The sequence below is a fragment of the Poecilia formosa genome, unplaced genomic scaffold, assembly GCF_000485575.1.
Source record: "Poecilia formosa unplaced genomic scaffold, Poecilia_formosa-5.1.2 Scaffold118, whole genome shotgun sequence".
Classification (NCBI taxonomy): Eukaryota; Metazoa; Chordata; class Actinopteri; order Cyprinodontiformes; family Poeciliidae; genus Poecilia; species Poecilia formosa.
The window spans coordinates 1517569-1534551 of record NW_006800057.1 but is presented as its reverse complement, the minus strand read 5'-3'; the positions used below and the strand labels follow the sequence as shown (position 1 = coordinate 1534551).

General features: G+C 41.9%; 1 protein-coding gene and 1 long non-coding RNA gene across 6 annotated transcripts in view; both read right to left on the bottom strand.

Moving 5' to 3' along the window:
• Positions 1 to 7563: 7563 nt before the first annotated feature.
• The window catches only part of arhgap12b (Rho GTPase activating protein 12b), a 61060-nt gene continuing 51640 nt past the window's right edge, over positions 7564 to 16983 (bottom strand). For 4 of the 5 annotated variants that reach the window (XM_016675626.1, XM_016675627.1, XM_007560676.2 and 1 more), the window contains 9 exons: positions 13657 to 13761; positions 13473 to 13571; positions 13287 to 13389; positions 12350 to 12469; positions 12174 to 12272; positions 11173 to 11250; positions 10943 to 11077; positions 9672 to 9777; positions 7806 to 8632 (listed from right to left, as the gene is read on the bottom strand). In XM_016675626.1, the coding sequence (XP_016531112.1) occupies positions 8458 to 8632; positions 9672 to 9777; positions 10943 to 11077; positions 11173 to 11250; positions 12174 to 12272; positions 12350 to 12469; positions 13287 to 13389; positions 13473 to 13571; positions 13657 to 13761 (1020 nt within the window). In that variant the 3' untranslated portion in view covers positions 7806 to 8457. Of the gene's footprint in view, positions 8633 to 9671; positions 9778 to 10942; positions 11078 to 11172; positions 11251 to 12173; positions 12273 to 12349; positions 12470 to 13286; positions 13390 to 13472; positions 13572 to 13656; positions 13762 to 16983 lie in introns of all 5 variants that reach the window. The other variant, XM_016675628.1, reaches the window with a different exon arrangement.
• Positions 14791 to 16237, bottom strand: LOC107837155 (uncharacterized). Its single transcript, XR_001663154.1, has 2 exons — positions 15877 to 16237; positions 14791 to 15844 (listed from the first exon to the last, which is right to left on the bottom strand). It is a non-coding gene; the product is annotated as an uncharacterized LOC107837155 (long non-coding RNA).

Below are 16983 nucleotides of genomic sequence, written 5' to 3'. Positions count from 1 at the left end.
GACAGACAGAGCGGGGACACTTTGAGTCACTTCCAAAATCTGGAAGCACAAAAACCGTGGTTGAAATAGACCAAACATCAAACAACGGCTTGATGATGGTGTAACAATGAACAAAAGACCTAGAGACAGGAGTTTGGAACGATCTGACAGGTGAAAGGGAAAAGGAGAACTTTGATGACTGACCTTTACATAAGGTTCCAATTCAATGAAAACCTCCACACAAATGTTCTGCTACTGTGGTTTCAAGTTGTAGAACATTTTATTAACATAGAGCTTAGGTTTGTGTGTTCTGCTGGTGCATGCTTGGGTTGTATGTGGATACTCCGACTTCCTCACACAGTCCAAAAATGTCACAGTTGGGGTTAGGTCTCTAAATTGTGTGTGTGCACACGTGGTTGTTTTTACTGTTTCTATAGCTCAGTTTCAATTACAAATGTGGCAACTACTTCCTGTTGTCTTCTTTATGGTTTGTACCAGTGGTAATATCCTCTTGTTGATCATGTGACTAATGTGAAAACTTTCTGTTCAGCCTTCCTGTTATCTGTTGAATGTCTGGCTCTCTTATGTTAAGTTCTTTCGCAGCCTGAAAGAAAGACACGTCTACATGTAGAAAATATGGTTTGGTTTTAAATAACTTATACCTCTGAGCTTTCACTGGTGGAATTTTGAACACCTACCAGAAGCTCAAATTAGCCAACATAAAGTCTTGCTGCAGTGATAACTTCTATATTGAGGAGCGTCATTAGCATGACCCTGTAGCGCTTAGCATGGTATGTTCACTGGTTAGAAAACGATGGGAAGAATTGAATTGAATTTGCTTTTGGTTAGGTCATACTTAAGACTTTTAATGACTTTTTTATGCTACATTGTGTTTCTCACACTTCATATGGCTCTCTAACCCCTGTAGTGCCAAGCTCCAAAGTTTTTTGTTTGCACAAATTGTACCTGGCATTGTTTAAGTTAGCAACAGAAGTGAGCCAGTGGTGAAAACGGACATTATCCAGACAACTGGGGCTAAATGCGCACTTTAGAAGCAAAAAACCTAGCTAGCAAGAATGTATTAAGATTAGCCTCAACCCCTGGAGTCACAGAATACAGTGAAGAGGTCTTAAACTGCTGCCTGACAGAAAAGCCTGCAGGAAAAAAAATAAATAAAAAAAAAAAAAAAAAATAAATAAATAAATAAATAAATAATGCAGCCACAACAAAATGTAAGCTCTGTGATTAATATATTTAAATCCAAGTTCGAGTTTTTAATTTTAGACCCTTTAAATTAAGGTAAAATAAATGAGGAAGCGCAGACACACTGCGAGCACTGCAGTAGAGGAAGTCATGAACATATACAAATACGAGTAAATTATGGGCAGAAACTAATGAAGAACAAAAATACAAAAAAAAGAGCTTATGACAGGCCTCTCATCCCGACTCCTCCAGGTCCATGTCCATGGAAGTCGTGAAGGTGGGCAGCTTCCTCGAGCAGCGGGAGGGGCCGTGGGGGCAACGGGGAGATATGAGTGGGTGCCCTCCTGGCTCGGCCCCGATCCCCCACGTCCCTTTACTCATCCCATCTGGGGGCAGCGAGCAGAAAAGAAAGCGAGAGCAGGAGCCGAGAACCCCTGGGGAGAGATTAGCACTGACAGCACAACAAAGAAGAATGATGCTAGGGGCCCTGAGCTCTTCGACAAATTCAAATGTAATGTATGGCTTTGACTGCGCCAGCGGAGGATCAACATAATATATGATCGACCCACTTTGCGGTGCGCTCCGTTGGCAGTGATGTAAAAGCGATTTATGCCCGTAAAAATGTGCAGGCTAATTAAGTAAGACGTTGGCACGGGAGCAAATCCAATAGGCTTATGAGAGAGCTGGCAAACCGGCCCGGCCCTCGCTCTGAAGGTGGAACCTGTTGGAAGGCTCGAGGACGGAAAAGTTCCCCCGTCAGAGGCCCGCGTGATCACATCAAATGCAGATGGCCGCGCGCGTGTGTGGCTGTTGATCCCTTAATTGAATTCTTGTTTGCGACAGCGTCAGGGGTCCGGGGCCTCTGTAATTACAGGAGGAGGTGTGTGTTGGAGGTTCTCCTCCAATCAGACAGCTGTGTTGAAAAGGCTACGGATGAAATGTCCTAATTACAGCCTCGGCGGAGCCCGGCTGCAGCAGGGGAGTACATGCGCTGTTAGCTAACTGATTCTAGAGCCAACAGTGTTAATGAGACAGACGCATGCACGCACACACACACACCTTAGTAGATTAATCAGAGCACCTAGTTTCACTTCGTCTCACCGTCAGCTTCCAGCTCACATCTTCATCCAGGCCTCAAAAAAAAAAAAAACACTTCCCTTTTCAAAATTAAAGAAGCTGAATCCTGAATGTTATCAAAGTGTAATCATTGTATAACAAGAAGTCCCAAAACTCAATGGAATGACAGTCAGAGCTTTTCGACTGTCACCAGGATCATAGTGCTGCCTTGGGATAACCCAGAGTTGATATTTAAATCAGCAGGAAAAGGTTTTAAGATTCCAAACTTCCTCTCCAGCTCTGTGTACGCAAACATACACACTGCAAATTATTGTCTGACTGTTAATTTCCCCAGACCCTCATAGCAGCTGCAGCAGGTAGACCTCAGAGAGGTGCATCATGGTCTCATCTCCCCCCACATCCCACCTGCTTTTTTAATTTTTTTTTTTTTTTTAAATCAGAAAGACTCATTTTAATTCTCCCAGACAGCAGGAGGAGCAGGTGAGGAAGAGGAGGCCTCTGACTGTTGAGGTGTGCGGAGCTGTCCACGACTAAATAAATAGATATTCTGGAGAAAGGCCATTATCTGTCACGGAGCGCTGATACAGTCTTGCCTTGTATTTATTGCCTACTTAATGGACTTGATTGTATTACTGAAGGTAAAGGAGAGAGAGGGGATGGAGGGGAAAAAATCCCTGCCAGCTAGAAGGTGCTTTCAGCATCCTGCAATTACCTTATGTAAATCCTGGCCCGGAATGTTGATCCACTGCTATTTAAAATGCATTGAATTTCCATGGAAAATGATCCACTCCGGCTGCCTGAAGCTCATTAATAACGACGACGAGCCAGTCTGACATTTGGAATACTTACATGCTTGCTTAGCATCGCCATGCATGCAGGAACACAGCTCTGACAGCGCATTTGGAGAAAGGATGGGAGCGCAGCCCGACAACTCACCGCTCCGACAGGAAGTGGTGCTTCTTCTCACTCAGGGTGTGACGTTCGGGTGTTTTTGTTCGGTCTGTAATTCTATTAAGACCGAAGGGCAGGAAGTGTGTGAGCCTTCAGGCGTTGGTTCAAGAAGCTTCTGCAATTCCATGGCCACCTAAGCTGACAGTAGTGGAGCATTCTGATGCATGGAATACTTCCTCAGAAAAGTACAAAGAGTGTAATGAAAAGAAAGTGAGCTATAGGTGAAGTTTCTGTAGTTTTCAGCTCAGTTATGATTGCCAACTTTGCTTTGACAATCTAAAACAATAATTTCTGTGTTTTTGGACTATGCCTGCAGAAAGTCAGACCCATTCAAGGAATGCTACTGCAGTCATTTGATGATTAAAATAGAACATTTTGTCATCAGCATTGAAAGGTAGATATACTCTGTATTCAACCTTTATGGTTTTCCCCGTGTTCATCCTCACCATGGAAAAAAACAAACAAAACATTGGACCCTCTGTAACATGTCCATATTGAGCAACAGAGGACTGAGGAAGGAGCCAAGAGGAATCCCACGTGACTGATGCTCATTTTAATTACTAATTGCCAAATAACACAGTGAGGGTTTGCCAATGAGGGGTGACTTTGTTACAGAGCTACTGATTTTTTTTTGTTGTTGTCTAAATTAGTTAACTAGTAGTTCTATAAATGTGATAGAGTTTATAGTACCTAAACTCAAGTGATGACCACAAAGAATTTTGGAATTTCTGATGATGAAATTTTTTGAGTAATTCTGTTTAGAACAACTGGAAAACTTGAACAAGCAAGAAAGAAAATCAGCTAGCTAGTGGTGAATGAAAGTCTGTTAACTGTGATTTTTATAAACTAATATTCCAGCTCATTTTCTTTAAGATGTTGCAAAATCACATTTTTGGGGGTTGGAATTAGGGAAAAATTGTCGTTTGGTGTTTATTTCTTTAATCCTGCATCTCTACAGGTTTTCACTATAATAAGTTCTATATTGGGTGAGCCAAAACTTTACTGTAGTATGTTCTGTTCATGTGTTCATTTTGCGTGGGGTGCACTTTAAAATAAGGTGAGCTTCAGGAACACTCAAAGGTTAAAGGTCATTTCGGAAACCTGTTACTGAGTTCTTTGAGTTTAGTTGGATGTATGGGTCATATATCTTCGACTTTTCTTAACTTAAATATAATTTTGTTTCAAACTTAAAACAATATAAGTAAAGATTTCCTATTAAACTTGACTTTTTTGTGCTATTTTTTAACACAATTTAATTTCAAGCATTTTCTATTGTGTGAATAAAGTATGCAACAGTGAGTTGAGAAGAAAAAAAATGAAAACGGCAACATTTTACCATTAGAGGACGTCAAAATGTAAAGTGAACAATTTGAGGCGAAGGCTCATTTGACGCTCTGTGACGAGTTTGTTGCATTTAGATTCTGGAAGCTGCTGCATCGTGATGAACTTACAGTGGAGATGAAGTGAGTTTCATAACCGGCCTCTGAGCCAATCAGGCGCTGGCTGAGCTCAGGGCAGAAAGTGGTGTCTAAAACACAAAGATGTTCACCACAAAGTGGTGGAGGCTCCCTGTCCGGCCGGCTGCTTTGCCCACAGCCCACCTGCAGCTGCAGCAGGAGTGCTGCAGATCCATAAATCTTTCATGCTCCATAATGGCTCGCTCACATTACCTGCCCACACCTCGGCCTCCACGGAGCGGCCCGGGCCGCCGCTGAGCGGGTCAGGTCCGCTGTGAGCATATGGAGCGCTTCAAACATTCAGGGCCTCGCCGGGCCCCGAGCTGCGGTCGCACCCATGAATTATAGAAATGATCTAATTGTTTTCTCATTTGGAAAGGGGAGGGCAGGGGGGTTCACCCTCCCCTCTCTCAGAGCTTTAACAGCCTGTGGTTTTCAGAGGGGAGTGCCATTCAGTGCCGCCTGCCTCCAACACAGTTGTTGAATCCAAGGTGGTCCGTCCTGTCAGAGCGGCCCTGCAGCTGAGGCGGCAAGGCGAAGCTGCTGGAGTAAATTAACAGATGGGGAGGTGGGGTTGGGTTGGGGGGGGGGTCTGATTAAAGTGGAACACATGGTGAGGAACGTCTACAGTACACTGAGAACGTTCTGAAGGGTAAGGATGTGGAGGGAAGGCTAGAGATTTTACCTTCTACACCAAATCAATGCCTGATGTTGTGTTTGAATGATATTAAACAAATATTAAACTGAAGCTACAAAGTGGTAACATCTCATCAGGGATTAATGTGGTTTGTTTCACAAAGACAGTCTGGTTCAGTAGAGCAGAAAGGATCCTGGATAAACTTCTCTGAACATCTTAACATGGTCGTGACATTACATCACTATGGCAACAGTGAGACTTCACCAGAGCTATTTGCTGTTAGCTTAGCTTTGCAAGAGTGTCTGCTAATAGTTCCAGGTAACAGCAGACCTTCACTGGACATCCTGGAGTTGATTATAAGCCGCGTCTGGGGCATTTTAGGTGTTCGGATCAAAGACAGTTTTCCATTTTCTTCAAGGAGTTTTTCATTTTAAGACGTTTCAAGTTGTCTTCCTGTCAACTTTCTTCATTCAATCCAGTTTATTTAACGCAAATTTATGAAGCAATCCCTCATACCGAGAATGCATGCAGCAATGGTGGAAAGGAAAAACTCGCCTTTCACAGGATGAAACCTCGAGCAGAACCTGAGCCTGGCTCAGCACAAGTGATCATCTGCCACGACCGACTGCAGGTTTGAGAAAACAGATACTCAAAAAGAAAAAACAAACAAAACAAAAAAAAACAGAAGAACTGATCCAACTTGATCATTAGAGAGCTGAAGTGAGACATTTAAATAAAACATGGATGTCATTTCTGGTGGAGTCAGATCGGCACACACGGCAGATTATCACACACTTTGCTGAATCAAGAATTTCTGTCCACTACAAAAATTTGAAAGAAGATAGAAAAATAACTTTGAAATTATTCACTTACAAATTTATTAAGATCTAATATTTACAGGATATCCTTAAAGGATATTAGCGCAGCATAGAAGCCTATTTATAGCTCTAATAATGTTCAGACTTTAGCTCCCCCATGTGGTCAAACTAGTAATAAACCAGCAGCAGACATGCCAATTCAATTTAGAAATGTTGGCTTTGGTTTGACCCCACCCACAAAACATAAGTCAATTAACAGAGGACTAGCAAATATAAATGTTTAATTTCTAGATATTTATAATGTAGAAATGATAAATATGTAATTTATATATTTTTTTTCTTTTGTTACATAGTAAAATAAAATAAAATGGAAAACATAAATTACATAAAGTTTTTAAACTATTGTTATAAACATCAGCACAGCTTGTTCCTGGTCTTCCATTAGCAGCAGACCAACAGAAAACACAAACGGCAGCATTTGGCTCCAAGCTAGCAGCTTCGCTCAGCGCTCACTTCGCCTCATGCTTCTTAATCAAACCTGGCACCGTGGCAATTACCTAATTAGACATCAATTAATCGTCAGGCGTCAGCTCCATGGCCACATTTGACCCGCAGACCAGACAGAAACAAAAGCCCTGGCGAAACCGACGGCGGCACAATGATGGAAGTCCAGGGGGTCAGAGGTCAGCCTGCTTTTCAGAAAATCTCCAGAAATGAATTGCAGTTCATTTTCATAATTAACGGGTAGAGGACATAATTGATTAGGATGTGAAAGATTAATCAGTCAATTCAATAAGCAGGATCTCCGTGCTGAGTGGATTATTTCAATTATGTAATGAAAGCTGAGGGGGAGAGAGAGAGAGTGCTGCAGAGCTGACTGAGGGTCAAACACTTCCTCACCTTCTCTCTGCTGCTGCTGTCGAACTCAGTGATGAAACCCGTCAGACATTTGCATCCATTTCTGATCTGTAGGGAGAGCTGCTGATATTTTGGCAAAACTCAAATTTCTCATAAAGAACAACATGATATACATGTACAGTTTTCAAAATACTCTAACATTTCTACTGTGATCAGTCCATTTATGACGAGAGTAGAGGTGATATAAGTAGGGCTGCACCAATTGCAATTTTATGGCCAATCACCAATCTTTAAAATGCCTAACACACAGATACCAGTTTCTTAAGTCTGAAAAGTTGCTAAAAATAGCAATAAAGTGGCTTAACTCGCACATGTGCAGTCAGCCACAAAGGCTGTGGCTGATTTTCAGAACTGCAGAGGAAGATGAGATTGATGGATAAAATTGGTTTCACATTTGCATATCGGTTAATCAACAAAAGGACATATAGTCCGATTCCTTGGTGCACCACTAATTAAAAAGACTTTAAGTTTGATACCAACAACCAGCTTCACTTTGGATCCACCTGAGAAACACACCCCCACATTTAGTTTGTCTGTTTTATTAGACATAGCAATTCACAAACAGCAGTTAGCCGGAAAATTACATTCAAAGTGTGCAGCTGACCATGCACAAACACCTCACACACAGAACTACCAGTCCATCAGCACTTTTCCATCCACAATTGATGCTTTTTTTTTTTAATATTTAAATTCATAATCTTCCACTGGTTCACCGTCAAAGCATACACACCTCAGTCACAGGGACGGTTTTTTTTTCTTTCCTTCTTTTTTTTTTTTTTTTTACAACAACGCTCTGTACAAACGCTCGGCAACATGTTGGAGGGCATCCATACAGCGTCCGCTGCCACGCTAGCTTAATGACGAGGAGATCCGTTCCGTTACACGAAGGTCCGGTCCGGTCCGGGAGGAGGCCACAGAGTTCATGGCTAACACTGTTAAAAAGCGAACAGAACGAGTCCCTCACATAGAACCGACCCGGTTCTGAAAGGCGGACAAGATGCCAGGTCCTTCCTGATCCCGTCCCACCCAGAGTTCAAAACGGAGTGGCCGGTTCTGATTCCAAAGACTGGCCACGAAAGATCCAGTGTAAACACTCAAGATTCACCGACTCGCACAGACGGCCCACACGTCACCACGGCAACACTCTGAAAGCCTCTCTCAACCACCCGCTCCTCACAGCAGGAAAGGCAACTGAAAAAAACAACAAAAAAAACGGGCAACATCTATACATCTATTTTTATTCCTAAACTCATCCCCAGATTCTTTGTAAGTGCAACACTTTTGTAAACTGTTATTATAATTTTCTTTTTTTTTATTCCTCCCAGCTGCTTGGTCCACAGCAATGTTCAGGAAACGGGACAGAAGTCTGTTAGGGAAACCCGGCAACGCACTTCTTCTTCTCCCCCTGCGACTTCTTCTACCTCCCAAACACGCCTTCGTACTCCAGCAGGATCAGCTCCACGATCTGGTTCTGGTAGACCATGTGGACGGCGATGTTGCCCGTCTCCGTCTCGGGCCGCAGCAGCGTGGGTCCGAACACGATGGCCACACTCTGGGTGGTCATGCGGTTGGCCTCTCCGTGCTCAATCACCCTGCAGAGGGAGGAGAATTAGAGAACATCCATATGCATCACTGAGCTGGTCGTCACCTATTAGCCGCTATCGCTAACACCTTCAGGCGCCATTACTACGCAGTTAAGTTCATGAAACCATTCTGATCCAATACCGTATTATTTCTCATTCAATTTCTATAAAATATGGCTTAAATTAAAGTTGACAAAATTGACAATGTTTTGATATTTAATATACTGGATATCAATCAAACACTTTGGTTTCTGTCATTTCTGTCAAGATGTGAGGGCTAAGCAAATTTATCTCATAGTGGTCAATAATTTAATTGTGCATAATTGGCGCTGTAGGAGTCACAGCTTGTCCAGATTTAACAAACCATGGCTTGTAAACTTTATGAAATATTTCATCCTGTTTGATGATTAAGAATATCTCCATGTTCTATTAAATGTGGTAATTAGTCCAGTTTTTGTAGTTTATTGAACTTTGAGAAACTACAGGAAAGGAAAATACTGTCGGCAAAACAGGGTAGATAAACTCTAAACCTGTTTAGATTGAGTTTAGTTTAGATTTATGTAGAAAAGCAACATGGTTGCCTTCACACACAGCTTCAGGGCTTTAGATGGAGCGTGGAGGCAAACAAACGCTCCGGAGTGCTGCGGCCTAAAGCATAATAGCCTTTTTTAAATAGAATCTACATCCCTGCATGCAAATGCTCAAAACAATAACATATTCATGGAAGGGAAGGGGGAAAAAAAGGCAAATTAAATCCGCCTGCCGATGTACATAAACATCCGCTTCATGCGCTGAATGTCATGCCATAAATTTCACAGAGGAACACCTACTTCCTAGGTGCTGAATTACAGCAAACACAGCGCCATATAAATGCAAATTGGGACGCGGCAAATGTCATTGTGAGCGTCTGATGTAGCCGGTGGCTGCGCCGGGCTAAGAATACACACCGGCTGCAGTATGTGTGTGCTGAGGCGGGGGTTTAGCCGTCTTATTTCCAACAGGTAACAGGACGCCTGGTGTAGCTGTGGTCTGTGGGGGCGGGGCTTACCTGCGCAGGTGTCTGAACAGGGCCTGCATCGTGTCGTGGTTGGGTTTTGGCAACTTCTTGATCAAGTCTTTGACTGAATTCACCCGCTGCTTATAGTCAGAGCATTCTGAGGCACACAAACAGACAAAACAAAACCAAAAAAAGAAAAAAAAAAAAAAAAGAAAAAAAAAAGTCAGAAGCGCCCTCTTGTGGGTACATTACGAACTAAAACGTTATTAAAAGGATAAACGGTGCCGAGTTCAGCTCTTTTATGATTACAGTACCTTGCTAAAGTCATGTTCCATCTTTTTTTATTGGAATGTTATCTGACTGACCAACACAAAGGAAGTGGAAGAGAAATAATCAAGGATTTTCAAAATTGCACATACAATGTGGCACCTTTTCAACCCCTTTTAGTTTAATACCCAAAATTAAAATCCAGTGCTACCATTCGCCTTCATAAATCACCTAATTAGCAAATAATATCCACCTGAGAGTAAATTAATGATTAATTATCCAGAGCACGCGACCTCTCCCCTGCCCCACTGTGGAACATGGCGTTAGCTGCATCATTCTTGGGGAAGCTGATCAGAGATGATGGGAGGATGAATGGAGCTGGATGGAGGGAAACCCTGATGAAGACTTAAACTGGGGTGGAGGTTAACAGCCTAAACATACAGTAAGAGCTGGACCAAAGCATATTTACGTGTTAAAGTGGCCTAGTCAAAGTTCAGACCTAAATCAGAATCTTTCCTCATCCAATCTAAGTGATATTTATATGTGCAGGTAGACGTTCCCCTGAAGACCTGCAGCTTTAACTGGTGGTTCTACAAAGTTTTGACTCAGGACCTGGAAACTAATCCAAGCCACATTTTTCAGACTTGTACTTGGTAATGTGCTTAACATAATGAACTACTTTGTCTGTCAGTCACATAAAATCCAAAAACACACAATGACAGCTGAGATTGTAAAGAGAAAACATTCAGGGACGGTGAAAATGTGCTGAAGACACTGAGGGTGTGTTCACACCAGCCCTGTTTAGTCCACTTTAATCCAACTCCAGTCCATCTGTTATAATATTGTTTCCTTCAGTGGTTCTTGGTGCAGCGCCAACACAAACAAGGAGGCAGGCAGGTTTCTCAAAGGGTGTGACAGTGCAGTGTGAAATCAAACTGTGCCAGCATGAAAATTTAACTCGTATTGTATTTTTGGTCCCGAATTTAACCAAATCTACTGGACTATGAGGTGTGAAACCACCCTCAGAGTATCTGATGCCGTTATAAGTCACTTACTGATGGCATTCACAAAGTCGTTGAAGGAGCCGTATGTGAAGAGAGGCTCAGGAAGCTCTCTGAAAAACATCTTGAGAGCGCCGGTCGTGACGTGGATGTCCTCCCACTTACTGTCGTTCAGGTCCACCTTCTCATCTGACACAAGGAGGAGACGATCAATAAGCCACTGATCCCAGGCAGGTTCTCCACAGCACATACCAGAGGTCCGGTGGAGCCGCTCCAGGCCTTACCGTGATTCACAGCGAAGCGGAGCTTCTGGATGACCGCCAGGTTCCCACTCACTCTGTACAGGCCGTCAACACTGAGACCTGCACAGGTGGGAGAAAGAGCAAAATGTGCTGAGTCATGATGAACCTACTCAAAAACTGATCTGCTTTTCATCCTGAAACTGAGAAACGGCAAACTCCTTCATCCAGGAGCATTTTGTGTGAAGTCAACAGATTGCTCCAATCAGTCCACCAAGTTCTGAAAGCGTGGGCTTTGAAATATGGAATTCCAGAGACATCTGGACCTTTCAAGCATAAGTTCATGTTACTTTGTTAAAAGATGTATAATAAAAAGTAGCAATGACATGTTCATCTTAATGCCAGGTGATTTCCCGTATAATTATTAGAGATAAAGTTAATGTCAACCTAACCATAATCCTCTAATTCACTTCCAATGACTTTCAGTTCCTTCAGAACACCACTAGATGTCATACTTCTGCTTTCAATACAACAGAGCAAAAACTAAAGGAGAACCCAAAACTGGAGTCTATTTAAGCAACTTATAACTGTTTTACCTGAATGAAAACAGATCTGAGTGTAAACCTTGACTTCTTAACTGAAGGAGAAATGCAGAAGGTTGAAAAAGTTAGATATTAGCAAGGCACTAGATCTTTGTGTGTTCTCAGATGATACCACATACTGAAGTTGTGTTTTTTAGATGCTTTTTTAACTCAACATACTGGGAAAACAGAAGAAAAAAAAGAAAAGAAGAGGTTAAAATGGATTCTTACTGGGTCAGAACTGCTCAGATGTTCTGAATTCTGTTGTTTTGAGTTCTATTAAAGAAATGTCCATTACTAAACTTCCTCTCCAGGTGTGGTGCGGACAGATTAAGGAACAGTCAGATGAATTCTAGGTGGCACTGTGTGTGTGTGTGTGTGTGTGTGTGCGTGCGTGCGTGCGTGCGTGCGTGCGTGCGTGCGTGCGTGCGTGTGTTTTAAGGATTTAGTCCCAGATGCCTGTACCTGTGTTCTCCACGTGGTCCATGCACATCTTGACGAAGTTGGGTACCGACGTGTTCTCCCGCTGACACAGACTGCTCAGACTGCAGCCAAACACCTGGTCTGTGGAGAGACAGACAGTAGCTTATAGCAGTGGAAGTGGAGTACGCTGGTTCTGAGAACGCATCCTGGCTGCTCACCTTTGATGTACCCTTTGTCTCTGACTGCCTGATAGGTGGGTCGCCTTATCAGGAACTTCTTCAGCTTCATCCTGGTTTTTTTCTGGTCTGATGAGTCCATACTGATGGAGTTCTTCATCACTGAGGAGGTATAGGAGGGTGGAGACACACGGTGTCAATAGGAGCAGTTTGTCATTTGGGTAGTTGACATCAGAAAGAGAGTGTAATAGCACAAAATATTTAAAGAAATGTGCCATAAACAAGTTTTCTGTTGCTTTCATACATATTCAGTCAGTGGGGAGTTTATCCCGCCTTCTGTCCCGCTGCTCAGCGTGTTCAGACGATGGAACAATCCCACTGGTCTTAAGGGCTCTGGGAGGAGCCAAACTACCAAAATCGGTTCTTACAGTCGCAGTGACAAAAATTTTGTAATTTTGTTCTCTGCCACACATGGTCCACCTCTTCTTGTCACAAGAACTTTTCTGCCCCCCTCTCTGTGTGATTGATCAGAATGTTGTGGGGGTGTTTGTTTATGCGGAAAAAAGTTCCAACTACTCAACTTCCAAGAAGCTGGTTTTTCAGCCAGAGTTGGATGGATAGTTTTGAGGCAGCATAGTCCAAGGCCATGAGGAAGTGCGTACTGTTGGACCAAAACATTAAACTCTCCCCTTCTTGGTTCTCCTTGTCATTGGCAATTTTTTTTCCCCGATGACATTGAAAAATGAGATGTTGCAGCTCATCAATCATTATTTCTTCCTAGGAACTTGTGAACTTGCAATAGTAGCTCCTCTCTGCCATGATTGCTGCTTCCTATACTGTTGTAAACCACACATACAGTATGACAAAACAACATGATGTACACTGTGTATGTCCTGAAGACTTTGAACGATGGGTGCGAAAACGGACATTGACTGGTCAACTTCGGTCAGACCTTGCTGGGCCTTTCAGTTCGACTCACCTCTGTTCTTCTTGGAGTCCCGATGGTCTTTCTCTTTGTCCTGTTTCTCAGCTCCCGGAGACTCGGGCATGTCTTCCTCGATGGCTTCATCAGACTCCCACGCCTGGCCCACAGGAGACATCAGTTTTTATTTGAGCCGGTGTTCACTGTGACTGAAACCTAGATTCAGGTATGAGTAGCACTTACATGAGTGTTGATGGTCTCCATGAGGGCCCGGTACCAGTCGTTGATGACGCTGTCGATCTCGGACTGGATCAACAGCTCCATGCCCTGACGGGTCTTCAGCTGAAAGAGGGAAACCGTTGCAAGTCAAAACTGGATTTCAGACACAAACGAGAAAGTGGAATTTGGCGGGTCCTGCTACGGCTACCTCGATGACGTGTTTCTTGCTTGACTTTTCCTTAGAAGCCCACTCCACCGATGCGCCGCGCAGATCAACCGTGAACTCGGGCTTGGACTGGTTGCTGCCAAATTTCTGGAATAGAAAGTTGGGATACAGAATGAGCCAGAATATGACAGAACGTGTTGGCGTTTCCGACAGGATTTAGTCCAGTTAGAGGCAAAGAAACGGGATTAGGGGAAAGTTTGGGTCCAAGATGGGATGCAGCTCCTCAGGGTATAGTTTCTGCTCAACATTCCACAGAAAGCAAAAGCACATCATAAAACATTGCATTAACTGTCAAACAAAGCAACTTTTCCCTCCATATCTCACATTCACTTTTATTGTTAAGGGGAAAAAAATTACACCACGCATTTAATAATTTGGCTCACAAATTAGACCAATTTTCTGTTGGGATTTTGCCATTGGACTGTCTTCCACATGTAGTTAGTGTTTGTTAGCATAAATCATGCTCTACACTACTGCACTGCCTTGCAAATCCATTCAGAGCCCAAGAACATTTTTACATTTTGTCATCTTCCAAGCCAAAACTAATGGGTATTGTTGGGATTATTTGTTATAGACCAACACAAAGTAGAGCACATTGTGAACTGGGAGGAAAATGGCTTTAATTTTCTTTTAGCACTTGCAAATCTGAAAAGTGCGCCAGATATTTTATCCACAGTCCTTTCGTCTGGTACTTCTGAGTCGGGGGTTTCCAAACTGAAGCCCGGGGGCCAATTGCAGCCCTTGGACAGATTTTTTTTCTGCGCGCTGACCAGAATTCTGTGGTATTTTATAATCCTTGTTTGTTGTTGTTGCTGTTTTATAAGAATGTTTTGATTGTAAAGCTTTGAGATTTCATGTCAGAAATAAAATGTGTCGTTATATTCATTGATACAAGAATGGTATGCATTTGACCACATTGAAGACTTTGTAAGATGAAACGTTATGCACAACACAAAGTATTATTCTTTACATAATCATAAAAGGCTACTTGGTTTTTATTAAACTTAATAGTAAGTAGGAGCAGAATATCTACTTTTACTTAGAGAGCAAATATGATCGTATCGAAGTTTAATTTTAAATAAGTACTTAAACTCAGTTAAATGTAACTATTGTTTTTTGTTGTTAAAGAAAGACTTCCATAAATCCAGGTTTTGTTGATTAGAATATAATTTTTTGTTTACATAGGCCAAAAATATTCAACATTCCTTTTACTAAGGTGAACCTGTCTATGTTTTGGTTCTGCATGACTACATCATTTCAGATCATTGTCCTTCAAAATAAGACTACTCATTTCACTGATTTCCTGTTTAGTTTATTGGTGAGCAAATAAAAAAAATATACAAAAATTTGAAAAATTTTACTTTTTTGGCATTTTCATGGTCCTTATAGCAAAAAGTTTTAATTCCATGCATCGTCTTCCTTCTACTTCTTAATGATGCACCGCTTTGAATACATATTGTTGTGAAAAGGTGACAAAATGTGAAAAGTCTGAGCGGTGTGAATACTTTTCCAAAGCACTGAGTATCAAGCCAACTGTTGGTCTCCATTTGCAGGAACCATTTACTGAACATGACACCAGAAGCCAAGAGAAAACCTCTACAGGTGTTTTTCTCTGCTTTATTCCAGTAACTCGTGAACCAAAGCATGACCAGTGAGCTTTAGTGACCGGGTGAAGTGGCTTTTAAGAGCAAACACTGCTGTTTAAATACCAGGTTTATATGCTTCAAATAGATTAGATTAAGATAAACCACCTAAACAAACAATGCAACAGTTATCCAGTGCAATTTACAAAAAAAACCAAAACAAAAGAAATCTCATTAAAAGAATAAAAATATGGACATAAAAAAAGTTGTATTAATTAACTTGCTGCCCTTTAACTGATGCTGTACAGAGGAACCTTCTGACTCGGTTTCAGCTCTCAGTCTGCTCTGGTTGAGCACAATCTGACTTTTTGACTCGACAGCATTGGTCTGCCTTCAACGGTTCCAGATCAGATTTTAAGAACATCCTGTCCATAGTTCTCTGTTGGAGATCTCACTGATTTACCAGACTTTGGCTAGGCCGTTACATACCTTAATTCAAACGTATTCCATCTTCTGTTTCATCTTTGCAGGAGACAGCTGAAGGTTTTGACTGCTGTGTGGAACTGTTCATAACAATGCAATAAGACCTTTTTGTGTCGTGTTACATGGCCAATAAGACTGTGTATTTTGACCTTTTGCGGTTAAAATACACCTTCAATTTTCCAATCTTAATCAGCTAGAGGGTCTGAAAAGTTGCTAAATATAGTAACAAAATTGCTAAGTTGGCAACATTGGGGTGACTATTGTTAAACACGTTGATATGAGCTGGTGGGCGGGATCTGTCAGTCCATCCTCTCTCATAGCAGAGCAATAGGGAACATTGATTGTTTTTCAGGGTAGATAAGATCAGTGGACAAGATTGGTTTTTCATGTACTTATTGGATAATCACCTAAAATAAAGAAAATTGGAGCAGATCGATCAGTGCAAACCCAGACTGGGAGAACACTCCTGACTAGAGATGTACCGATCAGGTTTTTTCCTGCCGATTCTGATCACCCATGAGGTCCGATCACCGATACCGATCACATAATTTTTATTTTTTTTTATCATAAACCCTACCGGTTACATTATGTGGAAAAAGGAACCATGAATTCACCTTAATTTAGACAAAAACTTGTTTTTAATAACTTTTTCCAAGAAAAAAACAAAACAGGCATTGTGCAAATTGTACTGCTATTGATAATACTATCTTTAACAGACTGAAAACATATGAAGGCTCTGAAGAGGCTAAATAATGCAAAGAGTCAAAAATAAAACCTCTCAACATTGACAAAAAATTCAAGTATAAAATTTTACATTCAAAGGCAAAAACAGGTTCCATTACAATAAACAATCCAGAGTTACTGAATGAAAACTTCCTGATAGCATGGCGGCTAGCTGATTACTGCTAGTTCTGATTGGCTGTTTCTGACTGAGCGGAGTAATTATGCAGAACAGGAGGAGATCGATTATTTTTTCAGAGATTATCTGTCTCATGTTGGGACAGCGAAAGTTTTAATACGTATGTAAAATTTATTTTTTAAAGTTAGATGCTGCAGCTTTAAGCAGAGGTTCGGTGTGAGAGTCACTACCAGGTGGAGCAGAAGCGAAGCTCCGTCTGTGAAATATTACTACCTGTAGCGTAGCAGCGGTTCAACTGCGAGAGCAGAACCAGCGTCTGACATCGCAGCTCGAAGACTTAAATAATTTTGTGGGTTATTTGTTTAGCTTTCTGACCGTCATGCT